General features: G+C 58.0%; 1 protein-coding gene across 1 annotated transcript; it reads right to left on the bottom strand.

The window, feature by feature from the left end:
* Window positions 1-285: 285 nt before the first annotated feature.
* Window positions 286-9,494, bottom strand: CSDC2 (cold shock domain containing C2). Its single transcript, XM_072845700.1, has 4 exons — window positions 9,364-9,494; window positions 2,823-3,088; window positions 2,430-2,552; window positions 286-2,173 (listed from the first exon to the last, which is right to left on the bottom strand). The coding sequence occupies exons 2-4, from the start codon at window positions 2,996-2,998 to the stop codon at window positions 2,011-2,013; spliced, it is 462 nt and encodes a 153-aa protein (XP_072701801.1). The 5' UTR covers window positions 2,999-3,088; window positions 9,364-9,494; the 3' UTR covers window positions 286-2,010.
* Between the last annotated feature and the right edge of the window lie 4,397 nt (window positions 9,495-13,891).

Genomic DNA, 13,891 nt, shown 5'->3' on the forward strand with positions numbered 1-13,891 from the left:
GGGGGACCAGCCCCGGTCCCAGTCACCCCTCCTGGTGGGCAGCAGCCTCCCATCCCAGGCTCAGGGTCTGCTCCCCCAAGCAAGGCTGGAGCACCCTGGGACCCCCTGGGACATGCTGTGTGGAGGTGGGTGAGTCCGTCCTGCCGTCTGGATAAATCCCTGGGCACTCCAGGTCCTTTACCTGGGAGAGTCACCAGTGTCCCCACTGCGACACACGTACACAGGACAAAGAGCCAGGATGGGCAGGGCTCATGGGAAAGTCACTTTTAATGGTTTATTGCCAATGTTACAAAGGTCGACACACGGTCAGACAGGCGGGAACCACACCAGAGTTGTAAAAACACCAACAAGTCTAGGGTTTTAGTTTATTTCCAAAAAAAAGAGAGAGGGAAAAAAAAGAATCAAACAAAGTTTGCCGTGGCCAAGCTGACTGGGTGTCCCAGGGATGCCTGGGGCCTGAGCCAGCGTCGTTGCAGCCCCTGGGTGAGCTGGCCTTCAGGTTGGCAGTGTGATGGGCTGCAGGGGCCTGGGGCGGTCCCCACGCCAGCACGGGCTGGGGCAGTGCACGGTGGTCCTCCCGAATCCACAGGGCCCCAGCTGTCCCACGTGGCACCAGCCTTGCTCCCCTCCTCTCCCCGCTTACAGCAGACCCCTGTCCCCACCGCAACAGCGGCAGCAAGAAAGGTGGAAAACTTCCCTCTCCATCAGTGCTGAGGACTGGCAGCGCCGGCGGCTCCTACCGAGTGGGTGCCTGGGGAGCCGGCCATCGTCACCCACCCTGCTTGGGGGGCTGCTTGCCCTGCTTCGAAATAAACCCCTTAAGATGCTGATAATCTCCGGAGTGCCTGCACCGTTTCCCTGGGGTCAGTTCAGGCCCAGCCGGGTGCATTCTGCCCCTGTCCTGCCACCCTCTGCCCTGTCCCTCCCCAGGGCCGCGGAAGCCACCTGGCCAGGGTATGGTGGAGAAGACCAAAAACTAAGTTTGTGCTTTGTATACGAGACCCTGCCTACACCGAGGGGCTGGGGAGGAGGTGGCTGTGCTCACCCTATGGCCGAGGCTACTCAAATCCCTCAGCCCCTCGCCCCCCCGCAGCAAGCTACGGATGTGCACACACACATACACACACACACACACGTGCGTGTGGAAGGGGGGTCCCCAGGGAGCTGGGGGGACAAGGGGAGGAGGAGGAGGAGGCGGCCATCTCCCGAAAACCATGTCAGCACCGAGCCAAGAAAAGTGCATTACCAGCCCAGCAGCGGCAGGGACCACAGAGATGCCAAGTGCACGCCCAGGCGCACTCCCTGGGCACAACGCCGAGCACCCCTGGCACCCTGCCAGCAGCTGTTTGCCCCTTAAAACTAAATTTTTTTCTTTCTGTAAGCCACTTGCCTCCCCGTGGCACAGCTGACCTGAGATCTTTTGATGGAGGGACGTGGCTCAGGCAGGTGCCGTGAGCTGCCAGCGATGGGGATGGGTCTCAGCCACCCAGTCCCCGCACAGTGATATGCCACCACAGGCCACCCCATTTCCCCCCAGCCCCACAGCATGCCCTGCTGCTGCCGTGCTGTGGGCAGCGGGACCAAGCGAGGTGCCCGTCTTGCCAGACCAGGGTTCAGGAGGCTGAGCCGAGCCCCCCCAGCCTCCCCCTGGCCCCCTCCTGCTCTCAGCACCTGCTCCAGCCCAGGGCAGCCAGGGGGCTGGGGTGTAGGACTGGTTCCCCTGCTCCCCACGGCCTCGGGGGCAAGGAAGGGGACATGGGGCTTGGCGCTGCCCCCGGAGCTGGGGGACAGCAGGGGAGGGCTCTGCTTCCCCCGTCCCCCTCGACAGACACTTACAAACACACACAGAGAAAGGAAACTGTAACCTTATAAAAGACACCGAACGCAAACGCCTGCATGTTTGGGGGCAGCCCCGGCCCCATTGCCACCTCGGCTCCCCCCATGCCCCCCGTGAGCGGCCAGGCAGGCTTACTCTGTGGGGCCGAGCGGCTGGCGGCCCCCCCTGGGCGCCTAGGAGCCGATGATCTGGCCGGACCACGTCTCATGCTTCGTGTGGGGCGCCAGGTTGGTGAGGACCACCTCCACTGCCTGGAACTTCTGGTTCTTGGGAGGGATGGGGCAGACCTTGTACGTCACCTCGTCCCCCTCCACCGGGACGTACTCCCCCTCAATGCTGCGGGAGAGGAGAAGTGGTGGGGCTGGGCCCAAGAGCTGGACCCCCATCCCGGACCACCCAGCACCAAGGAAGGCACCCAACCCACCATCTGCACCTTGGGAAAGAAAACCCACTGCAATGGGGGGTAGAGAACAGGCAGAGCCCCCTCCCCACCCCATGGAGACATTCCCACCCCAGCCCACGGGTCTCCAGCCCCATGCTGATGGCACAGCTCCCCCAGGGTGTCCCGGCACCACAAGACCCCCAGACTTACTCAGACACGTGGACAAAAATGTCCTCTGTGCCGTTCTCGGGAGTGATGAACCCGTGGCCCTGGGAGCGAGAGAACTGTTTGCAGACACCCTTGAAGATGGGGCCAGCGGAGGCACGTGCCGTCCTGTGGGAGGAAAAGGACGGAGATGTCTCACCGGTGGCACTCGCCCAGGGAGCAGCACGGGGAGAGGTCTGCTATAAAAACATGGCATTCCCGGGAGAGCGCATGGCACCCACCCGCAGCACCCCAGGCAGGTGGGTGCGGTGATGCCCGGCACCGCAATGGCGGCGTGCACCAGGCATAAAGGGTTCTGCAGGCGCTGCTGGTGACCACGGTCCCAGCTCGGCTCAGCCGGGCAGTCCCAAGCCTGCTCACAGAGTGCCGGGTACTTACGCCGAGTAGGTCCTGGTCCTCTTGGTGGGGAGGGGGCTGGGCAGGTCCCGCAGCAGGAGGTTGCCCCGCTCCCAGATGCGGCTGCCCTCCCGCTGGAAGGGGAAGGTGGGCCACACCGGCGACTTGGGGGAGTGCAGAGGTGGCACCGCTGGCGGGGCGCTGGGGTCCGACGACATGGTGGGGCCGGCGGGCTCCTCCGTTTTGGGGACGGGCAGGCAGGCGGCAGAAGAAAGGGTGCCCGGGCGCACGGGTCTGCTGCCTGCGACCTGGGGAGCAAGGCGGGGGGTGGTTACAGGCCCCCCAGGGGGGCTTGTGGCAGGGACAGTTTGCTGTCAGGAATTGCCCCCTCTGCTCCTGGCCGCACATCTGTGGGGGCAGGCAGTGTGCCGCCAGCCTTTGGTACTGGGCACCAACCCCCAGCGCTGGGAATCACCCCGGGAAGCCTGTCCCGGCTTGGAGCAACCCAGGATGTTCCAGCAAATCAATCCCGAGGGATGGAAAGAGCCTGGTCTGTGGCTTCATCTTTCATTTTCCGGGATAATCCCACATATTAGAGATGAAGTTGCTAAAAAGCATGCCCTGGGAGAAGGAGCAGCTGAGCACGGGCTGCCATGGGCAGGGACCATTTTGGGAAGGATGCCCACGCAGTGCCAGCATGCCCAGGCCCCCAGCCCTGGCCTCTGAGATCTCTCCTCAGCCCAAGATTTCTGCTAAAAGGGTGAAGGAAAAAGGCTGAGACAACAGGTAGGTCAAGGTCAGGGGTCTGAGGTCTCCCCACTGATGGAGGTTGTCTCAGTGCTATGCGATTTAGGACCAAACCCAGCCCCAGCCAGCGACTCGCTGCCCACCCAGGCATATCCCTATGGGGAAGGGACACCAGGAGGCTATTCTGGGGCCACCAGCAGCACACACATCCCTCGGGCACCTCAGACAAGCCACGACAGAAGCACAACCTCCTGCTACTGCCATCATCAGACTCCAGGTTTTGGCTGGCATCATGCGGTTTGCAAGGACTTAAAGCCCCAAGGGGCAGAAACCCCACAACCTTTGGCTGCCCGAGGATGTGCAAGACGTGGTCTGGGCAAGGTCGCCTGCTGAAGAGCAGGAGCCAGAACAAGCGTGGGCATGGCTGTCCTCACCGAACCACCCTGAGCATGAAACTGGGGGGATTTAAGCCTCCCAGTGAGATGCTCTGGTGCGTGATCAGCACTGTGGCCGCTTGCTCAGAAAGCCTTTGCTCTGCTGATTTCTCTTCCCATCAGCTGCTGCATCTGATGCCGGGTGCCTCTGTCTCAGGGTGCCCCACTCCAGAAGCTGCCTGGGGGCACCACTCTTTGAGGGTGCTGGCGGGGGGCTCACCCATCTCCATCACTCCTCAGGCTTGGGGGTTTCCCCATCATCCGGAGCTGAGGAGCCCAACATCCCACGGAGTTACCATCCCCTTCCCCGCCACCCCCTCCAGCCCCTCCCGCCCTGCTGGGGCGTGCGGCAACTTTTGGGATGACACCTGCACACACCGGGAAACCTGGAGAATATTTAATTTGGTTTCTGACTCATCTGCGGCCCCTTGAGTACACAGAGGCCCTGGGGGGACGTGTGAAAGGGGGTCACCTCCGCTCTGAAATTAGCAGGCACCAAGGACATGGGAAAAGGTTTCTAGAGCAGCTGAAGTTTCAGGGAGGGACCAGGTGACTCCTGTTCCCCTCGCCCACCTCCGCCTGCTTCCCCTGCCAGGGGATCTGCCTGCCACCGGGTCCTGACTGCTGCCAGTCCAGCCTTGGTGCCCATCCATGCCCTAACAGCAGTCCTAATAGCTGCCCCCTCTCAGCCCTGCAGAGCTTCACCCCTAGGTCCAGGCAGCAGAGGCCACACTAGAGTCCCACCCCGAGGCAGAAGCCACCACTTTCCTCCTGCCCTCCGAGACGCCTGCCAGCCACGGCCGCAAACCCCTCCAAAACGTCTCTCCCCTCGCTGGCTTCCCATCTGCCCCCGCACCAAACCCTTCTTGCGCTTCAGCGGCTCCTCTCTGCCATGAAGCCACTGGAGCACACACACCTGCCTTCTGCTCCACGGCCCACCCCGCAGCAGGGCTGCTCAGCTCCCAGCCTGCCGGGCCCAGCATCTCCTGCCTCCATGCCCAGGCCCAGCATCTCCTTCCCCCATGCCCAGGCCCAGCATCTCCTTCTCCCATGCCCAGGCTCAGGCTCACCATCTCCTTCCCCCATGCCCGAGGAGCTTGGAGAGGCTCAGGGAGCACCCAAACGAGACACCCAAAAGACGGGACAGCCACCAAGCTGCTTCTTTGCTCCATTTGTGCCCCTGTCCATCTGCCCTGCCTGCGCTGGCGAGCAGCCTGGCTGCTTTTGGGCAGCAAAAAGCGATGTGGTCCCCAAGCATCGCTGCAGGATCCGGTGCCTTCCCAGGAGGTGTCAGGGCTGGATGAGGGGGACAATTTGGGGGAAGTGGCCCTTGGTTCTCTGCCACATCTCGGAGCTGCCACTATGAAAATGGCCTCACCACGGCGTGCCTCCTCGGTATGCGCTTTCGCTGACGAGGCCTTCCGGTTCCCCCACCAGATTAGGGACAATGGAGGGTATTTAACCTGAATAACGATGCTTGGAGCAAACTATTAGTATGCTGAGGGAGTTGGTTGGCGCCAGGAGAAAGAGCTTCCTCTGACGGGTCCACAAGGGGCTGGAAAAATTGAAGTTTCCCAGAGGCAAAAGAAAAATAAGAGGCGAAGGGGAAGGGGCATGCAAGAGGGGGAGCCTTGCAGGGACAAAATGGCGTGGGCAGATGAAGTGGCAACAGAGAGTGGGTTTGCCCCAGGTTCACCTGTGGGACCAGCCCAGGCTGGGGTGCCCTGGAAGGCTCCCTGGTTCGGGGGACGAGCGGTGGTGGGGAGCAGGAGCATGGTGGGCATGGGGGAGCAGAGGCAGACAGCCCCCTCCTGAGGCCCAAGGGCAGCAGCGGAGGGTGCCCTCCTGGGGCTGCTGTTTGCCCCCATGAGCTGAGCTTGCCCCACATGGGAGAACAAGCTGGGTGCAATCGCCCACAGGCACTTTGAGGGGCTCCGGCTGCCCCATGGGGACGTGGGGGAGAGCCCTGGCACGGGGCGGCAGCTCACCGGAATGAGCATGGGGACAGGGCACAGGGAGACTGTGGGATCCCCGTCCCTGGGGGTATGCAACCCCCCCGGCCACGTCCCTGAGCAGCCTGCTCTAACTGAGGCATTGCAGCTAACCCCTGCTTGCAGTGGGGGCTGGAGCAGAGACCCCGTCCTGAGGCCATGCCAAGGCTGGCTCCCACCGCCAGCAGTGCTCTGCCCCTCTCCAGCACCCAGCTCGAGCACCCCAAATTTGTGGGTCAGCCGTGGGGCCTGGCGGCTGAACACCCGGCTTTGCTGGTGCCGGTGAAGCTGAGGCTGAGCGGGAGCTTTGGCACCACGGGGGGCTCCGGGGCGGCATCCTGCCTCCCACCTCATTTAAATCCCCGCAGCAAACAAAGGGACTGAGAAAATTAAACTCACGGCAAAAGCAGGCTGAGAGAAGAGGGGAGACACTAGCATGTCCTCGCCCGTGTCTCCTCCCCTCCCAGCCCAGCCAGAGAGCGGGGAAAGCCTCTCCTGTCCTTCTCCTTCCCTCCCTGTGCTCCACCCCACCATCCTCTCCCCAGCCCTTTCTCCACGCTGCAGCCCCAGCAGGCGACAAGGAGGGGGCACCTGGGGCACGGGAGGCACTTGCCCTCTCTCCTCCATCGCCAGCGGTCATGCCAACCTCTGCCGGGGCCGAGAGCATCTCTCCCCGCCCCGGGTCTCTCTCACACCACCCACGACACCGTGTCCACCCCATGCATGTATACGGTGCAGGGACAAAATCGGGTCACTTGAGGAGGCGAGCAGAGGCTGCAGCAGCCCGGCTCTGCCGCGGGGCAGGGGAAGCCTTTCCAGCGTAACCCCCCCTCCGCCACCGCTGCCGGACCTCCACCTCGCTCCTCCCTGTCTCCCCTCGGTGGCTTTGCTCCGAGGGTCCCCCGGGGTGACAGTCCTCCAAGCCAAGGACGTGTGTAAGTGGCGCTGAGCCCAGCGCTCCCTGGAAGGATGCTCTTTGTAAAAAACACACCCCACCCTGTCCGTCTTTCCCCCTTCCCAAAGAAACCATCTCGGAGCGAAACCCCAGAACCCTCTGCTGATGGGGTTTCCTTCGGCAGCGGCAGCCAGCTTTGCTTTTATATTTTTCAGAGGGCAGGCTTCCGAGCAGAGCTGACAGTCGGGAGCGCTCGCAGGCGAACGCAGGAAACCCAGGCCAATTAAGGCAGACAGACAGTAGACACATCAGCTTTTATCTCGAGATCCAAGTACCCCATTCATCACTAGCAACTGAAAGGTCTGCGGTTTATCAAATAAAATCACTGCCTCTCTCCCTCTCTTTAAAGCCAAACACATTGACTTGGGTGCTGGCTGTGACCTTGTTTAACTAAACAGCCTTTCAAGGTCCCCCAGAAGGGGGGAAGAAGCCTTTTGAAGAGGCACCAGCCTCTCTCTGCCACTCCCCGTTCATTAGCGGCAGCGAAGAAAAACCCCTCACGTGTCCCTCAGCCGGGTGAGGGAATACATATTTAATTGGCTTAATCGCCCTCGGCGAGTCGGCCCTCCCGCGCGGCGCTTCTTTGTGCTCCTTCCCATCCGCCGGAACCCCCGGACTGCTCAGGACGGATGGACAGACAGCTGTCACGCTCCGGCTCTGGACGTAACCTTTCGGTTGGCCCGCCATCGTCTTTATGGGACGTTTCCTTTCACGCTGCTGCGTCCCTTTGCAAATCCCCGGCTCGGATGCTGTCTGCCACCACGCTCGGGTCTCCCGAGTGCCGCCGCTCCCCTGCCCCAGTCGAGGAGCTGGAGGTTATTTTCCCTCTGCTGCCTTTTCCAGCGAGCTCCCGCACGGGCTCTTCCCTGCCGCTCGCCATCACGTTTTCTCCATCCCTCGCGACTGCCAGTAGCCCCAGTTTAGGAGTCAGGGTTACCTCCCCTGCTCCTTCCACCCCAGTAGCAAAAAGGTCTCTGTATGCCAAAAAGACACCCCATCTCCACAGCCGGCTGCCGGCAGCCATCTCCTCACTCCACGGAGCAGGGAAAGCGACGTTCTGGCCCGCCGCCATCCTCGGGGAGGCTGATGCCCCCCCAGACCCAGCCTGTCTAGACACGGGCTGAAACAGAGAAGAGCTACACCCCTCCAGACGCGGGAGCGTGTCCCCAGAGCTCGATGCAAAAACAAAAATCCCATTTTTCAGCTGCTTGGCACGTTCACACGCCGAGGGACCCACCAACAACGCGGTGGCCAGCAGAGATCCCGAATCGGCATTTCCCGAGGGGCTGCTGTGAAGGGCAGGAACCAGCTGGGGGACCGGGATGGCTCCAGGCAGGGGTTACCACAAGCAGGGCCTCCACAGCGCTCGCTGGGCTACGCTTCTCCATCCTCCCTTCCTCGGAGGAGGCTCACAGCCGTGGCGTCTGGCAGGTTTTTATAAATGCTGTCTCTGTCCGATGCTAATGAAAGCCTCTCAGCCCCCCCCCCCCCCTTTTTGGTTACCAGATCATGCTGTTAAGAGTTAAATAGCAAGCAAAGCGATTTCCTTGCCTACCCTGCATGTTAAAAACCCTTTTGCTGAGACAAATTACTATAGGAAAAATAAACTAGGCGGTTTTTGGGGAATACACCCTGACAGCGTCCCCTCCCCAGCTAAGCCAATCACACTCACAACTCCAGGGATCTTTGCTGAGATAGTCTCGCCTACGATACAGCCTGCTTAGCGCTAAAATATGAATGTCACCTTTATGGATCAATTATAAAAAGCTCCCTTAGTGCCGGGCTGCCCAATTCTCGGGGAGGCCATGGGGGAGAGCAAGCAGGCTGCCAGATGCAAAGGGGAAGCAAAGGGGAAGCCATCATGGAGGCTTGATTTACCTTTTAAGCATATATGCATAATAATCACTCCCAAATACCAAGTTTGTGGGATTTGGTTGTTTTGTTGTGGTTTTTTTTTTTTCATTGGAATAGTGTCTGTTCAAAGACCGGGCGCAAACGTCCTCGTCTGTGTCCTTCCTTCCTCCTTTGTGGATCTAACTTGCCGTCTGCAGGAATGAATAGTGCAGCCAGTCCCAAAGAAACCTCAATTCAAGCCCCCATCATTATCAGCCCGCTTTAATAAGACAGATTTTTTTACAAATCGCCCTTTTACTCCCTCTCACCCGGCAATCGGAGAGCTGCGTCCCAGCTGATCTCAGCCCTCGTGGCAAAGCCCCGGCAATTTGCCCCCCAGCCAAAGCAGACATGCAACGCCACCGCCGCCACCCCCAGAGGAGTTATTGTTCCTGAGGCTGGTGGGGAATAACCAAACTGGAGGAGGGAAGTCGCACTTCACCCTTGCACCTCTCCGTCGTCAAAAGGAAAAAGCAGGTTTGAAAGAAAAAGGCAGTGCGTGAAGTTTAACCTCCAGCTACAATAGCCCGGGCAAGCTGGATGGCCATTGTGCCTCCCCTTACCTCCTTAGCAGTGACGGGCTCCCTGGAGCTGCGCTCCGCAAAGCATCGGTGCTCGGTGGGGCCAAACGCTCCTCTGCTACCTTGCGAGGAGCAGCGGTCTCGCCTGCAGCCCGGCTCTGGGGGGCTTTCTCTGCCCGCCTGCCTGCCTGCCTGCCTGCCTGCCGGCTGCCTGCTGATGGATCTGCGGTATCTGATGCGTGTGTATGATGTGCGCCTCGCAAACACACGCATCCGCACGCCTTCCCCTGACGTCAGGGCCAGGCCAGCGGGAGCGGGCAGGTGGGAGGGATCAGCCTGGTCATTTCTGAGCTAGGCTTAAAGGAGAAAGTCTGTATGGGGGGCCAGAGGGGATGAGGGTCGGCCCCGGGGGGCTGCATTGCTCCGGTTACACAGTGACGCGCATCGGTGGCACAGCCGGACGCAACGGGGCTGCCCCACGGGCTGCAGGGACAGCGGGACGGGGTGGTGGGAAGGCACCGGAGGGGGGAATGGGCCAGGAGGCCAGGTCTGGACCGGGAGGAGTCCCCTGCGATGGGTCAAACCTTTCCCTTGTCACCCCGAGTCCCGCTGGTGCCGCTGCAGCCGCTCTCCCTGCCTGCCCAAGCCTGCAGCCCCCCAGCACCCACGGGTGCCGCGGTCACCCCCAGCACAGCTGGGGAGCACAGGGGGCACATGCCACAAATCCACCCTACCGCCCTGCTCCCCTGCTCCGGGCTCGTAGCCGTCACAAACCCAGGTGCTTTCTAAGGGTCTCATTTCTAGCAGTGCACGATGCCAACCCCCCGACCTCAAAAGATCTTTTCTTTCCATTTTCCCCTGTGCCGGCGTGCCGGTGCTCAGGAAAGCCATCTCCACGGACAGAGGCAACGTCATAAATCGGCCCGAGACTTTCTCTCTTGGGGGCACAGGGCGATGCGATGAGGACGGGAATCAATCGTTTGCTGCGTCCGCTGGGGAATAGGGTGAGGAGTAATGGGGTTTAAATTGCAAGGAGCAAGATTGATGCTAGACATTAGGAAACACTTTCTAACAGAACAGACAGTTAATTACTCAAGTAGATTGCCTGGGGAAGCACCAGAGCCTCCATGACTGGAGGTTTTTAAGAACTGGCTGGGTAGGCATCCTTTGGGGGGAATTCAGGTGATGCAGGGAGCCGTCACAGGCATCTTGTGACGTAGGGTGGTTGTGGGTTGTTTTTGGTTTCTTAAACATGACTCTTTCCTTGAGTCATTCTAAGTAGCTGAACGCGATGGTGCCAACCGGACGTGTTCCACCAACGACCCCCGGGGCTGCAGGGTGGCTTACAAGTTGTGTGGGAAGCTGCAAGGCACGGCGCAGAGTCAGGAGATGGGGTCACAACTGCTCTGCCTGGCTGTATCCATCCATCCAGGTAGGTGGGTGTTGATCCGTGGCTGTCCAGGGGCTTTGGCAAAGGGACTGGATCACAAAGCAGTTGTGTCTCTCCTGTCAATGCACTATAGTGCAGAAAAAGGCTCCGTAGGCAGAAGAGACCGGCGCATGGCAAGACCACCAAGAAGCACTGAAACCCCACGTGCCAGTGGGTTCTGCCATTGCCCATCACACTCTGCATGTGGCTTTTCAAGCAGTTTTCTATGACAAAAGGGAAGCCCCATTCACCCCCTACAGACACCACAAGGCTCATCTCCCCAGTCTACCCTTCAAAAGCTTGCAAAAGAAGGGGAGAAGAAACCCAGCCAGCTCTCTTCTCCTGAGATGGCCCATCCTCTCCTTGAGGGATAGCTCTACACATCCAGACCAGGAGGGTCCTGAGCTGGAAACAGCTGGAGGCCAGAAGAGTGCTGGGGACGTGCAGTACGGGCATGCCTTCTTCTTCCCCAGGCATTCATTTAACATTTAACATTTGTACATTGAATATCATAATTACCCGTACTTCCTCACCTGATTTGTGGTACACCAGGGTTAGCCATGTGCCCAGCTGCAGGTGTTAAACAATATAAACTGAACAGAGGAGACAAGCGTCAGAACCTGACTCTCCCACATAGTCACTAAAGGCTCTCGATGGAAAAGGCCCCGGGAACTCAAAGTATGTTTGACTGGAAAGCAGCTGGGCATGCGCTGCAGCAGAGGAGGCAGAGAGTCTAAAGTATGCAAAAATGATAAAAGGAGAAGAGGGGAAGCTTTGATCAAACAGAGAGCGGGAGTGGGGGTGCTGGAGATGCCTGCAGAGACAGAAGCAAAGGCAGGAGCGTGGAGGACTTTGTACATGAGAAGATACATAATTCCTTTGGAGTCAATCAAAGGAGGGCCAAAACAGTCTAGATGCAAATTACCACTCATCTCCTTCAATGTCCCTGAGCCAGTTTTCCCCATCACCCATGGGGATGTGGTGGCAGAGGAGATCTTAAGCAAAATAATTTGGGGGTTCCTTTCATTTTCCTCCCAGTTTCTGAGCCTTCAGGCACTTCAAATAGTATTTTCCAATTTTTCTGTACAATCCTGAGAATGAGAAATGTCTGGGATTTTCTCTGAGTGACAGAAAGACCCTTGTGCAATCCCTGGATTCCAGCAGCTGAAGCTTCAAAAAAAGTAGCAACCAAAAACCATGCTCCCAAAATTCGGAAAAGCACCAATACTGCTGAGAGAGACTCTAGAGACTTTATGGTTATGTATGAAAAGTTGTGTACAGGTGCTGTGGATTTGTGGATATTCATTGTGCCAGTACTACTGGGACAAAAAGAGACAACTCAGCAAAATGAGGCTGTCCACACAATCTCCAACATCAAGATACCTTGGCTGCAGCGTTAAATATAGCGTAACTCTGAGCACTATCAATAGCTGAATTGAGACAACACCCAGGTTTTACAGGGCAAAGTTTGGCTTTTGTTTTTATTTTTGCGTTGGAGACGGTGCTTATGAAATACACAGTTCCTCCAGGGAGAAAACCTAGGTGGTAACAGAGCAACATCCATCCTGTGTACAAAGGTCCAGGCACACACCACTTGGGATCAGGGGGGTTACCTGCAGAGAGTGAGACTGGAAATCATTTCCCACAGCCTGTGATGTTACTGGTGGAGGCTGAGAACTTGTCAGTCAGACTCAGCTCTGGTGGTGTTTGTAGCCTGGTATCTAAGGCAATGAAGCTCATCTGACACTGCCATTTCCAGCTTTCCCTCCACACATTTCAACTCCGTTTCCCCAGAGTATTATCAAAGTACCTGCAAGTTTCACCAAAATACGTAGCTGCATAGAGAAGAGGAAGCCTGTCATCCTTCCCGAGGAACAGCCTGCAGCGTTCAGCCCTTGTTGGCAATCATAGAGCCGATACAGGAGGGAGAGATTCTGCATGTCCCCACCCTAGAAGAGCTTGCTTGGTGCCTGCACTTTACAAGACACCTAAGACCCAACCATAAGACAGGAGCCAGTACAAAGCAAGGCCTCGCAGCCCCGCTGCTCACACAGCTGGTTTTTGGGGGCTGTGGATCAGGCTGAAGGGAGATGCATCTGCTTCGTATTGGGCACCCAACAGCCCCCAATGGGGCATGGCTATTGGAAGCATGAAAAATGTTAGCTCAAGGATGGGCTAGAAATGGAAGTGTGATATGACTCTGTCCAAATCCACTTCTCTCCATCTCCCATGTTCTCGCAGGTATTCAGCCTACTATTCCCCTGAACCCCTGCCCCTACGTAACCTGGCAGTTCTTACATACAAAAGCATCCAGAGTGATCACCTTGCCGATATCAACAGTGTCTAACTTCTACCTCCTCGTGTGATACCAAGGCTATTTCTTCCCCTGCCATCAGAAAGAGGGACAGGGTCAGGAACTATTCTCTCTTCTGAAAAAGTAGCTACAGATACCTGCAAAACCTGCACCCCAGCTAAAGGTCAAACCTTGCACTGCCAGACCTGCGTGAGGCCAGGACAGAACAGCAAGGGATGTGGCACGTGTGCCAGCAAAACTGTGCCGTGCCGAGATTAGCGCAGCCGCGACTGTAGTGGAGGAGAAAAGAGCCTTTGTAAGGCTCCCTGAAGTAGGACGAGAAGAGCAAGAAATGCTGGGGATTTGGGTTGAGGTGTTCTGATAGAGCGGTGTTTGCTGCGTTGGCAGCAGAGCTCCTTGCTGAAAAGGTAGATGCCACTCCAAGAAAAATGCTGTTCTTCTCAGGTGACGGGGGAAAACTTGTTCCTGGGCCCCCCATTTAATACAAACACACCAAACATGCAGACCAGCCATGTTTATTTAAAAAAAACCCAACAACCCAACAGATCCTGGTGAAACAGGAGTCACTGCAAAGAGATCAGAAACTCCTTGGCCAAGACAGGTATCTTGTTAATGAGGCCTAGCCACAGTATTTGCAACCTCATTTTCCCCTTCCCGCTCCAAGACAGCTCAACATTTAATGATTTCTTATCTAAAACACTCATTACTGTCCCACCATGCGCTGCTGGGGGGTGTGGGGGATGACACACTTAGCCTTTGCTTCAAAGCCATTATGCTGACAGCACAGTTTTGCCTGTCAGCCAGAGATGCTTGGTTTTCCTGGCGAA

Source organism: Ciconia boyciana, chromosome 1, assembly GCF_034638445.1.
Source record: "Ciconia boyciana chromosome 1, ASM3463844v1, whole genome shotgun sequence".
Classification (NCBI taxonomy): domain Eukaryota; kingdom Metazoa; phylum Chordata; class Aves; order Ciconiiformes; family Ciconiidae; genus Ciconia; species Ciconia boyciana.

Bases quoted from the DNA above. Each gene is read 5' to 3' on its own strand.
- CSDC2 (XM_072845700.1), bottom strand. From the start codon at position 2,998: ATGTCGTCGGACCCCAGCGCCCCGCCAGCGGTGCCACCTCTGCACTCC. The intron at 2,553-2,822 runs GTAAGTACCCGG...TTCCTCCCACAG, and splicing joins AGGACCAGGACCTACTCGGC to GACGGCACGTGCCTCCGCTG. The intron at 2,174-2,429 runs GTAAGTCTGGGG...CCTCTCCCGCAG, and splicing joins ATTTTTGTCCACGTGTCTGA to CATTGAGGGGGAGTACGTCC.